The sequence below is a fragment of the Dreissena polymorpha genome, chromosome 5 (assembly GCF_020536995.1).
Source record: "Dreissena polymorpha isolate Duluth1 chromosome 5, UMN_Dpol_1.0, whole genome shotgun sequence".
In the NCBI taxonomy this organism is placed as follows: domain Eukaryota; kingdom Metazoa; phylum Mollusca; class Bivalvia; order Myida; family Dreissenidae; genus Dreissena; species Dreissena polymorpha.
The window spans coordinates 34,806,441-34,829,317 of record NC_068359.1 but is presented as its reverse complement, the minus strand read 5'-3'; the positions used below and the strand labels follow the sequence as shown (position 1 = coordinate 34,829,317).

Below are 22,877 nucleotides of genomic sequence, written 5' to 3'. Positions count from 1 at the left end.
GTAAATTCTCATTGGGCTAAACTCTACATAAACGCGGAAGTAAGAATGTGGGTTTAGAATTGTAACAAATGTAAGTTATTTTAGTATGCTTTATTAAAAAGATATTTTATTTAATAATAACACATGTCATTAAGTTTAATTAAAGAATTATTTACAATAATTATGACATAACGTGTGTTCTATGTCGCTTGATAATTTCTCAGTGGGATTCAAAGCAATATCAAATAAACCACACCTTATCTTCGACTAGATTGTAACTAAATGAACACACACATTAGTAGTAATTAATGAAACACTAATCTAGATAGATAATGCTAAAAGTTTCCAGTAACTTCAAAGATACCTTATAATACTACATACTACTTTATTTTAAATTGCAAAGAAAAAAACTGATAGTAAAAGCATAATAAAGATATTATATTAGCGACTTCAACGTTTGCATCTAAAAATAGCTCCCCTTCTGATTCTATTGTAAATAGCATGTTTGTAAATTGTCATAAAATGTATAAAATCATTAGATTTTCAGCAGGAAATAACATGTTTAGAAAGGTAAGATATTTTTCTTGTGTTTTAGATCATTTAAAAATTGTTTTAATAATAAATTAATGACGATTATCACCAAAGTTTCAATCACTGTTTTGAAATTCAACGTTCAAAATCCGCCATTTTTGTTTTCATAGGTGTCGTAAATTCCGCTTCCTGAATGATTTTATTTTGGGAATTGAGGTCAGAACTTGCATGATGACTATTGTCAACGGCCGTGCGCACCTACACAACCTTTAAAGTCGAAGCTAAAACAATATTTAGCATTGAAAAAGTACATAAAAAGGTTTGAGGTGAAAGAAAAATGCATATATTTCCTATTTTTATTTTCGTTGTCATTGATTTTTTGTTATTTTATTGAAGATAAACCTTTTTTCATTACAAAACCAGTAGAATTGACCGCGCTGTCGGCTGCGCATTTTATGTGTAGAGGCATTACTAAGTCAAGGTCGATCTATTTATAAACCGGAAAAGGTAAATTTGAAAACGAAAGTAACAAAACAGGTGCCCAAAATTTCGACCCAGATCAAATATTTTTCTAAAGAATTTGTGATTTTCATGATTTTAGTTAGTTAAATTAATTTGAAGACCAAGACAAATATATTTTTATTAGGTAATAATAAGTTTATTGTTATTTATTCACAAATTTAACTAGAATTTTGTAATTTGATTCTTGACAACTTTGACATGATTGACAAGTTAATTACTGAAGTCTAAACAAGTTTCAAGTGGACAGTAGGCTACTGTTTATTTGAGGAGTTGAATAGATTTGAAAAGACTGTTTACATGATGCATATACATGATAATGATTAATCTATGTATTAACTGAGACACATTGAAAGTGTACTTATGATTATTATGCATCAAGATGTATTGTTTGAAATTAAAATAAAACAGTTTTGTGATTGTATCTCAAGTAGTTGTTGTAGTGCAGCACTGCTGCAAATGAATAATTTATTTCATAAAAAATAAAAGTACATTTTAATTAAAAGATACCACCAATGGGTTCCTGTATTTTAATGGTTTGAAAATGTTTTTGTTTCTTTTCCACAATGATATTTCATAATTCAATTGTTGCACATACCAGGGACTTGCAGCCAGGATTAATGATATTCATGAAAGTATGTTTGATTTTTCAAATACAATTTGAGAAAAAAAAGGCATTGAGTTACCATTGCAGAATTGATGGGCATGATCAAAAGTAGAGGCATGAGTGAACTTACTGTGCACAGTTTTGTTCAGTGATGAAAAATGCAATAGTAGCAAATGCATATTGATCAAATCTTAAGAAAGAAAATATAAAAACTATCAACACTTGAAAGAGCTTTGAGAGTACAACTTAGGTTTAGAAAGAAAGTATCCTAACAACAATTAAATAAAGATGTGTATAACATGAGCACAAATATTAATGTCAGACAAATAATGTTATCTGTACAGGAATTAAAGAAAATGTCTTAATACTAATTAACAAAGCAAATGAAATTCCTGTGTATGATACACAACATGACTTGGTATGTCAAAACATTCTGCAGAGGTTTATTGCAGAAAGTGAAGAGTACAATTTTATAATTGAACAGTTAATTCACTGGTCTTATAAAAAACAACAACAGAACAACAATATTTGTGGGTGCTTAAAATTAAATTTAATAATTACATGTATTATTTGGAATGAAAACATACTGTTATAACAAAAATAACATTTAACATTACAGCATAAGTTTGTGCATGATAACTCAAGTTCATGTAATAAAATAATTATTAATAAGCCAACAAGCACCCACTAACACATATGGATACATGTTTTTTATTTCAATACATCAACAATTTAAAATGTTTTTTTTCCACTGTTCTTCAGGTACCGGGCCTTTTGGACTGGTTCAATCTAAAGTATGATTATGATGATGATATTTATACAGCAAAGCTAGAAGAGGATAGAAACTAACTTTTTATAATTAGTTGCCTGCATGGGCAACCATCTTTAGTATATTTGGTTGTCCAGCCAAAGAGTAATGAGCTCAGAACCATGTACATGTCATGTGTATCTTATACCTTCTTTAAACAAAATAATAGATAACAGAACAACAACACTACTGACATAAAGCAATGTCAATGCATTATGTCCTATTACAAGCATTAATTGAATAATTATTTTGGCCTTAATAAATGAAGATTATTAAATGTATTATTGATCCACTTTACCAATATTTTTTCAAATTTTCTTTGAAATGAATTGTTTCAAGCTTTAAAAAAAAAACAAGTTGCCTGGCTGGACTACAAACTTTTGAAATTGAGTTGCCGGGGCCAAAATTTTCTGGCACAATGCTAACGAATATCCATTAATTACTATACCTGGGAGTACAAGGAGGGTGACATGTTGATAAGTGTTTAGATTATTAGAAAGGTGGTAAGATAAATGCATGTGTACATGATGTTTAATAATAAGTATATGACATTAACATAGCAGAAGGGGAGCTATATAATAATTACCAAATGTTTTTACATTCATTTTGTACCGATTAAATCGGTACAAAATGAATATCATTACATGTATATACTTTCAATTCTTTCAGAGAGTGATTTTAAACTAAAGGCTTTTTGTGTATTTGACTGCAATATGCCCTTGTATTTTTTGTCAGTTGTTATTGTATTCAGTGTTTTTTCACCATTTTTGGAATGGGGCCAGGTCCCTTTGGATTGGGAAAAATTGCGGTGTTTTAACTTTAACTTTATAAAGTGGGAAATTAGTGCTGTTTTACTTACAAATAATTCAAAATTGAGAATAAAAGTGTTTTCGTTATAATATTTACTAAGGTTCAACTTATAATAGAGCTGATGAACTAAAGGTTGAGATATATAAAAAAATAAAAAAAATGGAAACCTTCAAATGGGAATTTATACTTCCTATTTGGGAAAATAAATACTCTTTTTCCATTGGGAGTGGGGCCGAATACTAGCAAATTTTCAACGAAAAAAAAACACAATAACAGAATTGATTATAATTTACTTACATTGACATTGACTTATTATTTAGTATTCAGTAGACAACATGTATTTTGCATCATAACATCATAGTACTAATTTCAAAACTTGGCATGTGTTTTTTAGCAGAAAATCACATTTTTTTATTTTTATAGGCTGAAAATTTCACTTATGTTTAATGATTTGAATTGTTTGTTTTCATTTTGGTACTTATTATGTTATTCCCTTCAAAATTAAATTCAACATCAATAAATTATCATCATACATGTAGTACTAATTTCAAAACTCTACACGTGTTTTTTAGCGGAAAAAAACACTTTTTGTCTAAAAAATTCAAAGGGGGATAACTCCACTAAGGTTCAACGGATTTTCATTATTTTTCAGTTGTGTACTTGTCATGTCATTCCCTTCAAATTAATATGTTAAATCAATAAGTTATCACCATAGGGCTAATTTAAAAACTTGACATGTTTTTTTTGCAGAAAAATCACATTTTTTGAAATTTTCAAAGGGGAATAACTCCACTTACGTTCAACCGATTTCCAATTTTTTTTCAGTTCTGTACTTGTTACACATGTATGTATTTCCCTTAAAAATTATGTATAATATCAATGGGTTATCGAAAAAAATATTTTTTCATTGAAGTCGCTAATTATATATCCATGTAAACATTAAAAACATACACTATGAAAAACAATTGATTAGCCAAATACTTCTCTGCAATACATTTCTCTACATGCAGCTAGAACATGAACACAATCATGTGGAGGCTCCTTACCATTCTTGTGGTATACAAGTCTGCTGTCACCTGTCTGGAGCTGACAACATTTTCCTCTAGCGACCAGCTGACCAAAGTGGAGGTAGACAGGTCTTCTGGTAAGTCTAATTTCTCACCATATGTTATGTGAGAAATTTTGGTGCGGAATAGAATAAAAAGGATTGGAGTATCAAACTTGCAGAAAAGCTTTTTTAAACAACTAAGTTATAACATGATGTCATTTAAGAACTTGGTGCATTGTTGATATTTTATGATGCAGTTCCTTTTTGGCTTACATGTACATGTGCTATTGATATCAGTCAATGTCCTGCATGTGTCATCATGAATTATGTGTTGTGTGTTTTGCATCCTCAACTTTGAGCTTGTAACACTCTAAAGGCATATATAGTCCATATAAACGTACTCCCAGAGCCTTTGATATTGGTCGCTATTTCGGCTCTGGGAGTACATATGCACCCCTTCATAAACAGATTTTGTGCGCATCACTTAACAGACCATGTTAATTACCAATCAAGGAAAGCCATCAATAAAATTCAAAAACACATTAAATTTTCCTGAATGGCAGCCTATAGACGTTATCCTTGGCATGCAACCTAAAAAAACGACGATGTTTCAACACAATATTCTTGCTGACATTTTCATTTTGAAATTTCGAACAGTCAAAATATTCGACATCATTCTGTTTGACATCTTTATCGACTTAGGTTACATAAAATATCACGATGTGCAAAAGATTGGTGTACTGCGACCTAACCGATAGCGACACTTTTAGTCGGCAAAATTACGACAGTTTCCCAATACATGTATGGTTGATAGATGGTACGAAAGACTAACAAAGAAAATACAAAGCAATTATATCTTGCTTTGATGGTACCATTTGAATGAGTTTGTGCTTTAGACATGTAAACGTTGATAAGTTTTTGCAATATCAGTTTTTATTAGCATTTTCAGTGGTTATCATCAAATTTTGCACCTTGGGACAAAAGACGGCGCATTGCAACTCTCAGTAACCCGTTGGATTATAAAGCCGAGAGTTGAATTATTGCAACTAGGCCACATGAGTTCTTAAAAAGCCCTGAAAGGGCTTATTAAAATAGTGACCATAACAGTCCTCTCAAATTTTGTAAAGAAAATTGTTTAACAATTTGCTTAACAGCTATTAAGATTTAGTTAGCCTCAAAAGTCTATTTATTTGAAGTTGTTGGTCGTTTGGGACATTGATCTTCCTCTCGGTTGCAATCATTATTTCTGCTTTTCAGGAAACTTGTTTCTTGGTGGAAAGAATATTTTACTGCAGCTTGATGAAAACTTAGTGGAACTTCAACGCTATAGAATCGGTCCAGCATTAACTACAGACAAGTGTTTCCCATCACCAGAGAAGTGTAATTTTTCAAAGTCTAATCAGGACAACTACATTAAAATCTTAGCAATAAATGATGTGCAGAAGTACTTATTAGCTTGTGGTACTATAGACTTAGGTGTTTGCAAGATATATCCATTTAATGATATTCATGATGTGTCAAAATTTGATGTTGTCACTAATAGCGCTGTATTTCTGGGAAGTTCAGGTGCCTCGTCAGTTGCGTTTTTTGGAAGTCCACCCAATGGTTACAATACTTCGCAGCGCCTGCTCTATGCTGCAATTGCAACGTTTGACAGGAAAGAAACACGCTTTTCCCCAAAAACAATCTCAACTCGTGTGGTTGTTTTCAATGAAACAACGACAACTTTACAATATTTCTATGAGAACTCGAATTTCAATGAATACAGCTATTTGAATGTTTTTACCACTGTACAAACAAAATATAGCGTGAAGTTTGTGTATGGATTCGAATTAAATGGCTATGGATACTATGTATCCATCCAGCAAGTAGATCCTGATGTTGCTCGTTCTACTTATGTCACAAAAATCGTGCAATTTTGCTTGAATGATAATCAGTACAAAACCTATATTGAAACTGCTGTGAAATGTGTTCAAGGAGAAATCAACTACACCCTTGCATCTGCAGCTTTCATAAAAAAAGATGAAAACGATGCCACGCTCACAATAAGCTTTGTAAAACCTGTAAATTCTGGCTCATTAGAAACCAGCACAGCCTATGGATCAAGGATTTGTAACTATTCCATGAGGACCATCCGTGACCACTTTATGAACATCCGTAAGCTGTGCTCAGAAGGTGCTAGTGGGTTCCATCCATGGTGGATCCAGGGATCTGTGGAGAGTTGTAAGCCGATTGTAGGCTCGGTAAGGGTGCAATTTATGTGTTGATCTTAGCAATGAACAATGTTCCTATTAATTTTTTTCATCAACCGCTAGGCAGTGGCACTAGCCTGAATCACAAAAAAAAAACGATCTTCAAATTAATTCTTTTAATCCACTACTTGACAATAGCCCCAATAATTATTAATTCAATATGTGTAACCAGGTTTTTTCCCCTTTTATAACAGACGCCGAATATCGGCGTCTTCCCCCACCAAACTAGGCTGGTTTTTTCCCCTTTCAGAACCAAAAATTCCCCTAAAAAAAAATAAAAAAAATAGAAAGATGTGTCTCATGATTATAATATCTCAATTCTATTTCAATTTAATCTTGCAATACGTAATAAATTATGAAATAAAACAAGTAATATAGTGCAAACATGTACAAATGTATTGTAATAATGAGAGAGTAAGTAAACAAATCCCCCAAAAAGGGGAACATCGCGAAAATTCCCACGCGCACAAATTTTCCCCAAAGTGGAAATTCCCGCGTAAAATTTCCCCCACATAAGGGCTAAAGGCCCCTTCCCCCACAACCCAAAAAAAAACCTGGTAACCTCCTATTTGAGGTAATGCTGATAAAACATCTTGTAACAAGTCAGCTACATGTACATTATATTCTTTTCTATTAATAAATCAATATACATGTATTTAATAGGTTTCATGAAGATTGTAGTGGAAGGAGGCGTCCTGAAAATACACAAAACAACATACATGTATTAAAACGTGTGGTTGCCTTCAGGATAGATTATATGATAATACACATACACACAATACACAGAATCAAAGCACTATAATTAATATTGAAATAAGTAAAAACAATAAATACTCTCAAGCAGTATGTTTAGAAATGTATATCTGTGTGAGTGGATATAATGCTACTCACAAGTTCTGTTCCATAATTACTTGTGGGGTTAGTCTTGACAGCTGAAATATGAATTATTGCAAAGTGAAAGTGATAATTAAAGACATCGTATTGTTTTACCGATAGCCAGTTTGTTTGAGTGCAGAAATAAAAGAATAGAAGAAAAAATTGGGGAAAAAACTCACAAATACAAAAGCAACTAGAAGTGGCGCAGCAGAGGGGGACGCGTATCCCCACGCCTCATAGATGTTATATTAAAAGGCAATTTTTGGTGGGCAAGGCCTATGTTGGTGGGGCCTTGGGTTGGATAATGTGGACATGGATGATCGAGATAGACTGTGTTGTCATAAGAGATGTTCAGTATTAATTTGAAGTCAATTGGTGAATAAATGAAGAAAGTTATGTTAAAACAAAATTTTAGGTACGCAAATAAATTTGGGTACGAACATTTTGGGTACAAAAAAATTATGCAAAAAAGAATTGGGGTACGAAAAAAAATTGGGTATGAACAAAAATTGGGTACCAAATGCATTTGGGTACGAAAAATTTTAGGTACGAAAATATTATGCCTAAAAGAAATTGGTTAAAAAAAAAAATGTGGGTGCCCAAAAAAGTGGGTTAAAAAAAAACGAGTTCGAAAAGAAAATTTGGGTTCAAAAAAATTTGGGAACGAACAAAAGTTTGGTACAAAAAAAAATTGGGTACGGAAAAAAAATGGGTTGGAAAGAAAAAATTGGGTTTGAAAAAAATTTGGGTACAAAAAAATTGGGTAGGCAAAAATTGGGTTACCAAAAAAAGCGGTACAATAAAAAATTGGGTATGAAAAATAAATGGTTACAAAAAAGTTGTTGGTTCGAAAAAAAAAGTTGGGTACGAAACAAAAATTGGGTAAAAAAAAAAATTAGGTACGAAAAATTTTGGGTACGAAAAATAATTTGGGGGTACGGGGAAGTATTACTCGTGGACCTCTCAATGAATTTGAAAGAGGACCGGAACCAAGCTGCCTTTACCTTTATCAATGGCCCTGGGGTGGGTAATGTGGACATGGATGGTCGAGATAGACTGTGTTGTCATAAGAGATGTTCAGTATTAATTTGATGTATATTGGTGAATAAATGAAGAAGTTATGTCAATAATGTTAAAATAAAGTTTTGGGTGGGCGTAGTAGGACAACATCTCCTCCTATACTTTTAGCACAAGAACCTTGAAACTTACACACATGGTAGCTATGAGCATATGTGCGACTGTGCACTATTTGGAATTTTGATCTGACCCCTGGGTAAAAGTTATTATCATGTGCGTTGCATGCTGTTAGTAAAATAAGTTTTTTTACTCATTTTACCCATTTTTTTCCCCATAACTTTTAACTCAGGGTTCAGATCAAAATTCCAAATAATTCACCGTCGCACATAATAAAATTATGCTCATAGCTGCCATGTGTGTAAGTTTCAAGGTTCTAGTGCTAATAGCGTAGAAGGAGATAGTGTCTAGGACAGACGTACAGAAAGCAGAGATCAATACAATATCCCCACGCTTTTGAAAGTGTGGGGATAATAATACCTCTTAATGCTACAACTTACTGAACTGATTCCACTTTAAAGATACATGTATTAAATAAACTGGATATCGGTTTACACCCCCAAAATACATTCAATTAATGCTGACCAACAAATAACTTCCGTTTGGAACAAACCATTATACATCACTAACCTTAATGTACAGGTTACAGTGCAACAAGTTACTTGCATAGTAACACATGTGAAAAGACCGGTCGCAAAGCACAATACATCAAGCAATTTCTTCTTACTTGACTTACATTTCATGCTTATTTTAACATTTGCAACCTTGAATGTGGAAAATAAAATGGGCCTGTTTGAGTTTCATGATTAACTATGGATGCAAGAGGTGAATGGGTTAAGGTCAAAGCTACTTAAATAATCAGTAACATTTTTATGCCCCCGGTAGGGTGGCATATAGCAGTTGAACTGTCCGTATGTCAGTATGTGTGTATGTCAGTCTGTCCGTCCGTCCGAAAAGAACTTTAACATTGGCCATAACCTTTTCACTGTTGAAGATAGCGACTTGATATTTGGCATGCATGTGTATCTGATGGAGTTGAACATTTTGAGTGGTGAAAGGTGAAGGTCAAGGTCCTCCTTCAAGGTCAAATTTCAAATATATGGCGTCTGTCCGTCCGAAAACTTTAACATTGGCCATGACATTTTCAATATTGAAGATAGATTTTTGATATTTGGCATGCATGTGTATCTCATGAAGCTGCACATTTTGAGTGGTAGAAGTTCAAGGTCAAGGTCATCCTTAAAGGTCAAATGTCAAATATATGGTGTCTGTCCGTCTGAAAACTTTAACATTGGCCATAACTTTTTCAATATTGAAGATAGCAACTTGATATTTGGCATGCATGTGTATCTTATGAAGCTGCACATTTTGAGTGGTGGGAGTTCAAGTTCAAGGTCATCCTTCAAGGTCAAAGGTAAAAAAAAAGATTTTTCAAAGCAGCGTTCTCGTGAAGCTGCACATTTTGAGTGGTGGAAGTTCAAGGTCATCCTTCAAGGTCAAGGTCATCTTTCAAGGTGAAAGGTTTAACAAAAATAATCAAAGCGGCGTTATCATGAAGCTGCACATTTTGAGTGGTGGAAGTTCAAGGTCAAGGTCATCCTTCAAAGTCAAGGTCATCCTTCAAGGTCAAAGGTAAACAAATTTGAAAATTTCAAAGCGGCGTTTTCATGAAGCTGCACATTTTGAGTGGTCGAAGTTCAAGGTCAAGGTCATCCTTCAAGGTCAAAGGTAAAAAAAAATAAAAAAACAATTTCAAAGTGGCGCAATAGGGGGCATTGTGTTTCTGACGAACACATCTCTTGTTAAGTAAGGGTGTAGCTGGAAAAAAAATGCATTTTTCATGGAATAAATCATACTTATTACATCATAAGTATTTGACAATCTGTCAATTACACATTCTCCCATTAAAAAAAGCATGGCCCACCGATGACTATAGTGAGATTAGTGACTTTAGTCAATATCGTGTCAATGAACACTGTAATAAAGCAATAAATCAGTACCTTATTTGTAACAATTGGGTTTAATTTTAGTTATTGGCACTTTTGTATATGGAATGAGTGATATATTGATGTCAATATTTGATGACGTTCAATTGAACAAATGATAATGGCGACGAAAATTCGTTAAGCTCCAGCGTATAGCAGCGATATGATCCTCTAGGAAACTGGCCCAACACTTTTGCTGAAATTTGACATGTATATGGACCAGAACGCGATCTACTCGATGGCATGTTCATTATTTCTGGGAAAAATCTAGTTTTTGATAAAATGACGAAAAAGTGCTGTTTTTTATTGCGCAATCGCTATAAACACGTGGCTTGGCTGGAAGTACATGTAGCGTTAATAGCAACCCCAAGACAATTCACCCCCAGGAGACAATTCACACGCTACACAATTCAAATTTGATTGATTTTTGTTTTTTCGTACCCATATTTTGTTCGTACCCATATTTTGTTCGTACCCATTTTGTTAGTACCCAAATGTTTTTCGTACCCAAATTTGTTTGTACCCATTTTTTTTTTCCTATCCATTTTTTCGTACCCAAATGTTTTTCGTTCCCAAATTTTTTGTACCCATTTTTTTTTCGTACTCATTTTTGTTGTACCGAAAAAAAATTCCCACCCATTTTTTTCGTTCCCAAATTTTTCAAACCCAATTTTTTTCGTATACATTTTTTTTCCTACCCATTTTTTTTCGTACCCAAATGTTTTTCGAACCCAAGTTTGTTCGTACCCTTTTTTTTCGTAACTTAATTTTGTTTTTGTACCTAAATTTGTTCGTACCCATTTTTTCGTACCCAAATTTGTTCATCAATGATAAATAGATTTTTTATTTTATTTTGACAAGTAAACAGAAAATGTGCTCTATCTATTAGTCTTATCAGTGAAGTAATTACAGCTTCAACAATGCCACCACCATCGATTGGAAGGTTTTGCTGCTTTTATATTGTTAAGCATTTTGCATCAACATGCCCAAACAATTAAATCAATCTTGATTGATTTGTTCCTTTGCTTTCGTTTATAGTAAAAATGCCAAAGGTCATTTACTCATGTCTTGTTCACAATTCTTTGCCAGTTTAATGGTGATGGCTACTGTGCCTATGACAAACGGCTTACAAAGACCGTGGAAGGAGATCCAAACAAGTCGGTTCTTACGGCCGAGGCAGACATCTGCCTGGATGAAATCGTAACGGCAGTGGCGCTTACTGACCAGCAGTCCCACCCTATAGCAGTGATTGGCACGTCTGATGGGTATTTGATGAAGGTAACTCAAAAGGTAATATCCCATATTTATTAGTTTCTCCTATAGACCCAAGGTTGCAAGAGAAAATATCAGTGACAAAAAGGGGGAAAATGTTTTTTTTAAATCAATGAAACATGTTTTTAATGTTCCATTGTTTTATATGATTTAGTACTTGTTTAACTTTATGTGTAATTTTCTGCTGGCATGGCGCATTCTTTAGCTGCTTAAATTGTGTTTTATTCTGCATGAAGTATATCTGCATCAGTTTGAGCCTATTCTGCCACTGGACACATTACACATGTAGCAGCATTGCAGAAACAGAATTTGGTATCATCACTTGTTGGTTGTTACCATTCACTATCTAGATTTTATTGATAATCTTTTCCAGTTTTCAGATCCATGGTAATATATGCTGAATTTAAGAATAAAAGACTAAGCTTGTTTTGCAAATAAACGCATTCATATCGCAATATCTGCTTTGTTGCAATGATTGCTATAAAAATTAAAGTCATGTTAAAACTGTTTGCGTTATGGCCTATTAATCTGGCCTGCTAAAAGATTTTTAGCTCATCCATTTTTTGAAAAAAAAAGAGCTATTGTCATCACCATGGCGTCGGCATCCGGTTAAGTTTTGCGTTTAGGTCCACTTTTCTCAGAAAGTATCAATGCTATTGCATTCAAACTTGGTACACTTACTTACTATCATGAGGGGACTAGGCAGGCAAAGTTAGATAACTCTGGTGTGCATTTTGACAGAATTATGTGCCCTTTTTATACTTAAAAAATTGAAAATTTTGGTTAAGTTTTGTGTTTAGGTCCATTTTATACCTTAAGTATCAAAGCTATTGCTTTCATACTTGCAACACTTACTAACTATCATAAGGGGACTGTGCAGGCATAGTTATGTAACTCTGACTGGCATTTTGACAGAATTATGTGCCCTTTTTATACTTAGAAAATTGAAAATTTGGTTAAGTTTTGTGTTTAGGTCTACTTTATTCCTACAGTATCAAAGCTATTGCTTTCATACTTGCAACACTTATTAACTATCATAAGGGGACTGTGCAGGCAAAGTTATGTAACTCTGACTGGCATTTGGACGGAATTATGGGCCCTTTATTCTTAGAAAATTGAAAATTTGGTTAAGTTTTGTGTTTTGGTCCACTTTACCCCTAAAGTATCATAGATATTGCTTTCATACTTGGAACACTTGCAAACTATTATAAGGGTACAGTAAAAGGACAAGTTGCATAACTCTGGTTGTCATTTTTATGGAATTATGGCCCTTTTTTGACTTAGTAACTTTGAATATATGGTTAAATTTTGTGTTTCGATCCACTTTACTTCTAAAGTATCAAGGCTATTGCTTTCAAACTTCAAATACTTTCATGCTATCATGAGGTTACTGTACTGAATGATACTTTGACAAAACTACTCTTACCTGACATACCACAATAGACTCCACCCAAACCGCCCCCCCCCCCCCCCCCCCCCGGAATCTCCCCCCCCCCTATTTTTTATTTTTTTTAAGATCATCTCACAAATGACCACCACACCCTCACACTATACCACCCCACCCCCCCACCCCCAAATTATTTTTTTTGAAACTGCCAAAAAAACACAAATATTTATTTTTATTATTTTATTTTTGAAATATCGTCCAACCATCGCAACCAAGAATCCCCCCCCCATAATAAATGTCCACACCCCCACACTATACACCCCTCTTCACTCCACCCCTCCCTCCTTTGTGATTGAAATTGAGAGTCCCTTCACCTTAAAAAAGAAAAAAGATGAGCGATCTGCACCCTTGTTTTGTTTATATTTTGCTGGTTACACTATTGTTGTTGATAAATGAATGGCAGGTAGGGTTTTCTGAGTGTTTTTTGTCTGCGCATCTATGTGTCCTGAAATATTTCCAGATAAATAATCATCAAAGTTGGCGTTAAGCATGTCATTAAACAAAGCCAGAAATGATGCAGCTTTATTTCTGTCACCTTTTTATCTTTAAAAAGAACCTCAATACTGGAAGCAGGGATTAATTTATTCTTTGCGGACTGTGAAATGGTGCCATAATTGTTTTTGAAACGAGATGTCAACCAGTATCAGCAAAGATGCAGATCCAGCAGGTATAAATCGTTAGTCCATGTCTCAGTTGATAACCTTGGGACTATGTACATGTAGTATGTATTTTTGTGAAGCTGTGTGTGTCTGCACGTATCCCTACCTGTAGGAATTTAACTCTTTCAGTGCTGGAACGGAATTTTGAAGGCCTTTGCAAACAGTTTGGATCCAGATGAGACGCCACAGAACGTGGCGTCTCATCAGGATCCAAAATGTTTGCTATTCTGATAGTATTCTTTGAAAAAAATCGAAGAAAATGCTAATTTTAGAAATTCAGCAGGCGACATTTTAGCAGATGACAAATTTCCCAGCATGCAAAGGGTTAATTTAGTTTTTTTTATGTGATTTGTAGTTATCCACTAGACTCTTGTTTGTCTGGGATGAATTTAACCCTAAAGTGTCGTAGAACATTTTTCAGACAAGATTTTAACTAGAAATGTAATTTATTTTCACGAGCAATCAGTGTTTGATATTAGGGTAGTTTAAACAAAAATCAAAATAAGCCGTCCAAGGTCTCAACTGATTTTAATTGCGACTTATATAAATGTGTCACATATGTCTTTGGTAATAGCCCCTACTCCCCGCAGTTCGCTAGTTAAATTGTTGAGAGTTAAACAAAATGATAGTGCCAATTATCAAAACGTACCCTCTGTTTGTAACCACAAATGTACTGATTAATTGCTTTATTACTTTGATTGTTGACACATTATTTATAACCATCTATTGGGCAACATGTTGTAAAAACTAGTCGCCAGCACAAGTTGGCAGTATGTTGTTGCACTAAAAATCTTACAAATTATTCCATGAAAAAAACATTATCAAACAGTGTTTGTATCAAACAGTTTTAACAATTGGTGATGGTGCTTGACATAATGGCAGAGTCTACTACACCTGTTACAAATAGAAAAACGGACAGACATTACTGTCACCCTTTTTTTCCAGCTTGAGGTGCCGTGGCATTAAAAAGGTTCCCATGATTTTACATCCCATTTTTCTGTTTTCTCATTTTTTACTTGTTAGAAAATAAATAAGAAGGATTATTTAAATCATGAATATCAACAATTGAGAACAAATTGCTATGCATGCTGCTTAATGTACAGCAAATGTGACATATATAATTATTTCTAGAATAATTGTACTGTCTATTAATGCTTATCTTATATCATCATGTGTGGATGCTAATCTATGCTTCATAGACGCACACAAAAAACACAGTGAGAACCATCATAGATAAATCAGTTTAATGTTCCTTAAAAATATTTTCTCAGCCAAATTGACCTAAATTTATAGATTTGTATTTACCAAAATAGTGCTTCATATCAGAAACTAGAAACTTTAGGAGCCATTCAGAAAAATGCAGAAAACATGAGAGCAGTTTAAAAAAAAAAGGAAAACAAGGAAAAGAAGATACGCTGGAAAGCCAGTTTTAGCATGCAACTTGAATATTATTATTGACTTTCTGTTTCAGACAATATCAGCTAAGTTGAACTACATGAAGTGAAAACTATGTTTTCTTGGTGTGATTTTCAGCAGAATAACTTTTTGTCCAATATAACAACTTTTATACATAGCACAGGATTAATTTGGAGTGGGAGAAATGTCACAGCAATTACTGGTTATTATGCATCTTTATGTACTAATGATAGCATAGAAAATGCAGGCATAATAACCTTTTTGCTTTTTCTCTTTTGGCCAATATTTGGAATATTTGTTCATTAGATTTTCTGCCAACACATGCTAGTTTTAAAATTGAGGATTTTTAGAGAGGGGTTGCACCTTTATTGACATACTGGTAGTCATTATTCCTTATCTTAGTGTTAATGGGTTGAAGCTATTTTGAGATAGGGTTTTAAATACACACGCAGTTGCAAATGCTTTGGTTAAATGGTTGCAAATGTGAATTTCCAAATCGTCACTTTATTGCTATAGTGCACTATCTTCATTTTTTTCAAAAATGAGGTTTTTTTTTATTGCTGTGTTCGTGAGAACAAGATCTTTAGTATGACGTAATCGGATTCAAGATTCAGTCGTCACTGAGGAAGTTATTTTTTATTCCATTTACTCTATCTCACACATTTTTGACTTCATTTTAATCTATGTCCCACATTTTTACAAACAGGTGAATGCTGTATACTGCACCATCTCCCGGATTTAGAGCAAAGTAGAATTCACGCTCAGATTATCTCCATACGTAAAACTGCAAATAACATTAACATATAATTTATTAAAGTAAATATTTAATTATATTCATATTCACCGTTTGCTGATAAACACTCCGGTATATTTTTGTCCACATACATGCATAAATAAGTGATAAAATAAAGGTTAAACATTTCCATGCGTTTTTCTCCAAAATAATGATAATGGTAGTTAAAGCACTAAAGCAATCAAGCAACGAAATGTCAACCACATAACTAGAAATGGTTGCAGTTGTGCATATATTAGAATTAAGTAATATTTGTTCAAAACATTTTATAAATTATAACAGATGGTCATTGTGGTATGTTTTCAAAAATTTGAATCTGTATTTTCAAACTGAACTGGTGTAAACTAAAAAAACAAAGAAGCACAGTATGTATAAAGGAAATTTTAAGATTTGGGCGAGGAATTGTTTTGTGTAAGCCTGCTTTTATTTAAGAAACTTGTGGAGTTATAATCTACATTAATTTTAGTTGTAATTGTTATGCAGACATTTGTCTGCACTATTAAAAAGTTTTCATATTCTAGTCATTAATCAGGTCTCAGTCATACAAAATTTACCATAACTGTTGCATTGGCAATATAGTGTAGAATTGAAGGCAAGTGCATTCTGTTAATGGACCCTTGTACACTGTGTGTATCAGTTAAGCTTTCTTTAACCCGCCATGAGCATGCACTTTGTTTGTGATGTGTTCATTCAGTGTTGTGAGTGTGTTTTTTGTAGTTCCTTTAACCTGTGTTATCTTCTCTGAGACCTTTGTGTCTAGTAGGTGTTTTTAACATATTATGAAATCCATCTACATTTTATGAAATCTCAACTTAAACCTTTATCATTATTATATTTCATGATTGGTTTCATTTAATGTTATTATGCAAATTAATTTTAAAGCCACATAAATACTCAAAATAAATGAATATTTTGCAAAATATTTCGTAAAATAAAGTTAACCCATAAACAATCAGTTTTCCTTATAAAAAAAGCAAGAATTTCAACACTAGATTTGGTCTGGTAACATAGATTTATCATGATATAATAATATCCGAACATTTACAAGAGTTTAAGAGATTGACGAAGTTTATTTTTAATATCAATGTGGCTTTAAAAAATAACTTCAAATATTATAAAATTTGCTCTTAAGAGTATACTTTTTTGCTTGTTGATATTTTGTATGCCCCCTTTCGAAGAAAAGGGGGCATATAGTGATCGGACTGTCCGTCATTCGTCACACTTTGCGTTAAGGTTTCGAAAAATGCTCATAACTTCTATGTCCCTTGAGATATTACCTTCATATTTGGTATGCATGTGTATATGGACAAGGCCTTTCCATACGCAAACAATTTTTAGCGAGGCTGTTTTCGGAGAAAACCTGTGCTATTATCATAGCCATCTTGCGTCCGCCGTCTGCCATAGGCGTCGTGCTAAACCCTTATATAGACAAGGCCTTTCCATACGTACACAATTTTTAGCGAGGCTGTTTTCGGAGAAAACCTGTGCTATTATCATAGCCATCTTGCGTCCGCCGTCTGCCATAGGCGTCGTGCTAAACCCTTATATAGACAAGGCCTTTCCATACGTACACAATTTTTAGCGAGGCTGTTTTCGGAGAAAACCTGTGCTATTATCATAGCCATCTTGCGTCCGCCGTCTGCCATAGGCGTCGTGCTAAACCCTTAACATTGGCCATAACTTTTTAAATATTGAAGATAGCACCTTGATATTTGGCATGCATGTGTATCTCATGGAGCTGCACATTTTGAGTGGTAAAATTTCAAGGTGAACATCATCCTTCAAGGTCTAGGGTCGAAAAAACAAAGTCAAGGGAAGTAATAAGCTTTAAATGGACATAGTTATCTGACCTGCCCACGTATATATTTTTGTTAAATAAATCAAAGCGGCGCAGTAGGCGGAATTGTGTTTCTGACAAACACATTGTGGTAAAAGGTCAAGGTCATCCTTTACGGTCTATGGTAAAAAATACAGATTTAAGGGAAGTAATGAGCTTTAAAAAGGGAGAAAATTATTCAATATTGAACATAGCCACTTGATGTATTTGGCATGCATGTGTATCTCATGGAGCTGCACATTTTGAGTGGTGAATCTACAGTCACGGTAGTGGCTTTAATTATTTGCTCCTAAAGAGTAAAGATAGAGATTTGTTACAGACAATTAATTTTAAGGGAAGTAATTTATATAATTATAAATCACATATTATATATTTCCTTACCAAGAATTGAAGTTCTTTTCACAGTTACTGTACAGATTTATTATTTTGATTGTTTATAACCCAAATGATTGATTTGTCAATTTTTTTTTTAATGATATAATTATAATTTCTTTGATGTTCATTACATACTTGTGGACTTATGTCCATAGATACATGATCAACTCTGGCTATGATCTCTTTTAAACCAAAGGCCTTGGTTGTCAGTGATGTCTGACATGGTCATAATTGACTGTGAGACCCTCCCCACCCCCCACCCTTCCGCCCCGGTTGGATTGGACAAAATTCAAGGGAAGTAATAAACTTTAAAGGGAGATGATTTCTATACCTGCCAAATGATAAATAGAAATGTTATTTCAATGCGGCGCAGTAGAGGGTACTGTGTTTCTGACAAACACATCTCTTGTTGGGTCAAAGGTAAAGGTCACTGTGACCTCTAAAAAAAAAAAATCCGACAAGCTTTCGCAGCAGAGTGTAGCACCCGTTAAGCCGTGCTCTTGTTTACCCCTGTGACCTTGAACTTAGGGTCTGCGTTTAGGTTTCGAAATCTGCGTTTAGGTTTCGAAAATTGCTAATAACTTCTATGTCCCTTGAGATAAAGCCTTCATATTTGGTATGCATGTGTATATGGACAAGGCCTTTCCATACGCACAGAAATTTTGACCCCTGTGACCTTGACCTTGAACTTAGGGTCTGCGTTTAGGTTTCAAAATCTGCGTTTAGGTTTCCAAAAATGCTCATAACTTCTATGTCCCTTGAGATATAACCTTCATATTTGGTATGCATGTTTATATGGACAAGGCCTTTCCATAGGCACACAAATTTTGACCCCTGTGACCTTGACCTTGAACTTAGGGTCCGTGTTTAGGTTTCGAAATCTGCGTTGAGGTTTCGAAAAAAGCTCATAACTTCTATCAAGCTTTTATAGGGGGCATAAGTCATCCTATGGTGACAGCTCTTGTTTTACAACTAAAAACAATATAAAAAAAATGCAAAGAAATGTATCTTTTCTTGCTTTGGGAAATTCACTGATGGTACCATTGTATTTGATTCTGTGAATACTTAAACAAACATCTGCACATTTTTACATTAAGTTCAGAAAAAGCACAAGATATTCAAGTTAACAGTTATCAAAATATCAGTTTGACATTCTATGCAACAAGCAAAATCTCATATAAAAGGTATGTCTATGATTCTTGTTTTGCCCCCACAGGCAAGCCTAAAGGGTGGTAGCTGCATTTCCAACCAGCCCTACATGAAGTACCGAGTGAGCAATGACTCCATACTGCAGGACATGATCATTTCTGGAGACCAGGCTCACATTTATGTGGCCACCAACTCAACAGTATGTGAAGAATCATTTCATTGAAATCACTATGACGTACCCTTTGGGTCAAATGTACATATACGCCAACAGCTAAAAATAGATATCACAGCGGTGAAAAAATTGCCACCGCGGTGACAATTTTGTCTCTGGGGTATTAAATTTATCACTGCGTTGATATATTTGTCGATATATTTGATACTTTGTCTGCCCCAAAGAGTTTGATAAGAGCTAAATCAAACTGACCAATGAAATAAAGTCTTGCAAAACGGCAAATCGGCGAATATTTACTTCGAAGTTATCAAGATGTCTGCCTCCATGGATTACTGTTTTTCTATTTATTGTCCCCTACCAGTTTCACCGGAGGGGACTTATGGTTTGCGCTCCGTCTGTCCGTCACACTTTTCTGGATCCTGCGATAACTTATAACGTTCTTAATATTTTTTCATGAAACTTGAAACATGGATAGATGGCAATATGGACATTATGCACGTCATTTCATTTTGTTCCTACATAAAAATTGTGGTTGCTATGGCAACAATTCGACTAGAAATAGTGCTGATAATGGTGTTTTTTCTGGATCCTGCGATAACTTTAAAATATTTTTTCATGAAACTTGCAACATGGATAGACGGCAATATGGACATTATGTACGTCATTTCATTGTGTTTCTGCGTCAAAAATTCTGGTTGCTATGGCAACAAATAGACGAGAAATACTGCTGAAAAATTTTAATTTATGGTAAAGTGATCTTGTTGTTGTCGCCATTAATTTAAAGTACAAATTACATCATTTCTGCTCCTTTTAAATAATCAATAATTTGTCTAAATAATAAGCCTTGTTTTGATTTCATATAAATATAATGAAATTGAATTGTTTTAAACTCTCCACTGGTTCCGTTTTTCTGGATACCTTTATAAAAACTGTGATTAAAAAGGCATGGGCAATATGTTTTTCAAATTATTGAGAAAATTTACAGCATTAATCAAATGTACCGATAAACAGTGTCAGATTAACTCTTTTCTAATGATCCTGTGTCATTTATTTTACAGTTATTATTATGCAAATGATAACTTCCAAAGGTGAATCTGTATGGCAAGCGAAATGCACATTAATTCCTTTAACCACGGTTTAACAGTTATCTATTTAGTTAAGAGACTGAACCCGGGTTCAAAGTGTTGTTTGCACATTAATTCCTTAAACCTGAGTACAAGACTTTGAATCGCAATTCAAAGTTTTCTAAACATAGATACAAATCTGTTATCAGAGACAACCAATCAGCGGAGCTTAAACCACAATTAGAAGGTCAATGCCGCGACTTCATTGGTCATCTCTTAATTATAGGGTTAAGAGACTTTGAACTGCTGTTCAAAGTTTTAAACTGCGGTTCAAAGTCTTAAACTGTGGTTAAGAGGGGCGGAATGCACATTAATTATTTAACAGTTAATTATATAGTTTAGAAAGTTTGAACCCGAGTTCAAAGTGCCGTTTGCACATTAATTCGGTATTGGCCCTCTCTTAACTATAGGGTTAAGAGACTTTAAACTGCGGTTCAAAGTCTTAAACTGCGGTTCAAAGTCTTAAACTGCGGTTAAAAGTCTAAAACTGGAGTTAAGACGCGCGGAATGCACATTAATTATTTAACAGTTAACTATAGGGTAAAGAGACTTTGAACCCGAGTTCAATGTGCCGTTTGCACATTTATTTCTTAAACCTGAGTTCAAGAGTTTGAACCGCGGTTCAAAGTGTCTAAAAATAGATATCTACATAATTCAGAGACAACCAATCAGCGGAGCTTAAACCACAATTTGAAGGCAAATGTCATGATTTCATTGGTCGTTTCTTAACTATAGAGTTAAGAGACTTTGAACCGCAGTTCAAAGTCTTGAACCCGGGTTTAAGGAATTAATGTGCAAACGGCACTATGCACCCGGGTTCAAAGTCTTTTAAGTATATAGTTAACTGTTAAACTGTGGTTTAAGGAACTAATGTGCATTTCGCTTGCCATAAATCTGCATATAAATCTTCTGTGCGAGAAAACCATTTTGGTTGATTTGGTTTCTAATAACATTGTATAATGTATAACAATAAGTGTGTTTTAACCATATAAATGCAAAAAGGCAAGAATGAAAGAAAGAGTACAAGAATGAATTAAAAAAAGTTTTGTTCTAAATAAAAATGTTTCTTTTTTATATGCCCATTTTTTTTAAAAACGGGACGTATTATAGTTTTACCTTGGCGGCGGGCAGGTGAGCGGGCATGCAGCGTCCACAGCAGTTTCCGCTCTATAATTCAAATAGTTTTTATCCGATCTTCACCAAACTTGGTCAGAAGTTGTATCTAGACAATATCTAGGTCAAGTTCGAATATGGGTCATGCCAGGTCAAAAGCTAGGTCACAGGGTCACTTAGTGCATTGCAAGCATTTAGCATGGTGTCCGCTCTCTAATTGAAATAGTTTTCATCCGATCTTCACCAAACTTGGTCAGAAGTTGTATCTAGACAATATTTAGGTCAAGTTCGAATACGGGTCAAAAAATAGGTCGAAGGCTCACTTAAACCATTTCAAGCATTTAGCATGGTGTCCACTCTCTAATTGAAGTAGTTTTCATCCGATCTTCACCAAATTTGGTCAGAAGTTGTGTCTAGACAATATCTACATGTAGGTCAAGTTCAAAAATGGGTCATGCCAGGTTAAAAACTCGGTCACAAGGACACTTAGTGCATTTCAAGCATTTAGCATGGTGTCCGCTCTCTGATTGAAGTAGTTTTCATCAGATCTTCACCAACTTTGGTCAGAAGTTGTGTCTAGATGATATGTAGGTCAGGTTCAAATATGGGTCATGGTTAAGTTATCAAGTTGTTCAAAGCCTTAAAACGGGCGTATCTTGTGACAGTTTGGCACTCTTGTTTATTTTGTATTTTATTTCATTTCTAGTTTGAAATACATTAAGCAATAAAAATAAACTGGTATATGGCCCAATCACGAACATATATTCAATACCCTGTGTACTACCACACCCAAAGTTTAGATAAGCATGTTCAAACTGGTAAAACTAGGATTACATAGGCTAGTACACAAGCCAAAGTATCTTAGCCAACTAAATCATGTATCTGGGGTGGTATTCCAGAAGCAACTTAAGTTAAATTTTATTCTTATCCTTAAAGTGGGAAATTTTCTGAAGTGTTTCATTTCATTTTGCAATAGATTGGCATCAAGATGCACATTTAAATGAAATCATTGTGCTAATTTTATTTTAGGA

At 34.1% G+C, this 22,877-nt stretch overlaps 1 protein-coding gene across 4 annotated transcripts in view; it reads left to right on the top strand.

Moving 5' to 3' along the window:
• The first annotated feature begins 7 nt into the window (after positions 1 to 7).
• Positions 8 to 22,877, top strand: part of LOC127881602 (hepatocyte growth factor receptor-like) — a 71,533-nt gene continuing 48,663 nt past the window's right edge. For 2 of the 4 annotated variants that reach the window (XM_052429607.1, XM_052429610.1), the window contains exons 1-5: positions 8 to 70; positions 4,265 to 4,398; positions 5,560 to 6,545; positions 11,579 to 11,779; positions 19,505 to 19,636. In XM_052429607.1, the coding sequence (XP_052285567.1) occupies positions 4,272 to 4,398; positions 5,560 to 6,545; positions 11,579 to 11,779; positions 19,505 to 19,636 (1,446 nt within the window). In that variant the 5' untranslated portion in view covers positions 8 to 70; positions 4,265 to 4,271. The remainder of the gene's footprint in view (positions 71 to 4,264; positions 4,399 to 5,559; positions 6,546 to 11,578; positions 11,780 to 19,504; positions 19,637 to 22,877) is intronic. The other 2 variants (XM_052429609.1, XM_052429608.1) reach the window with 2 other exon arrangements.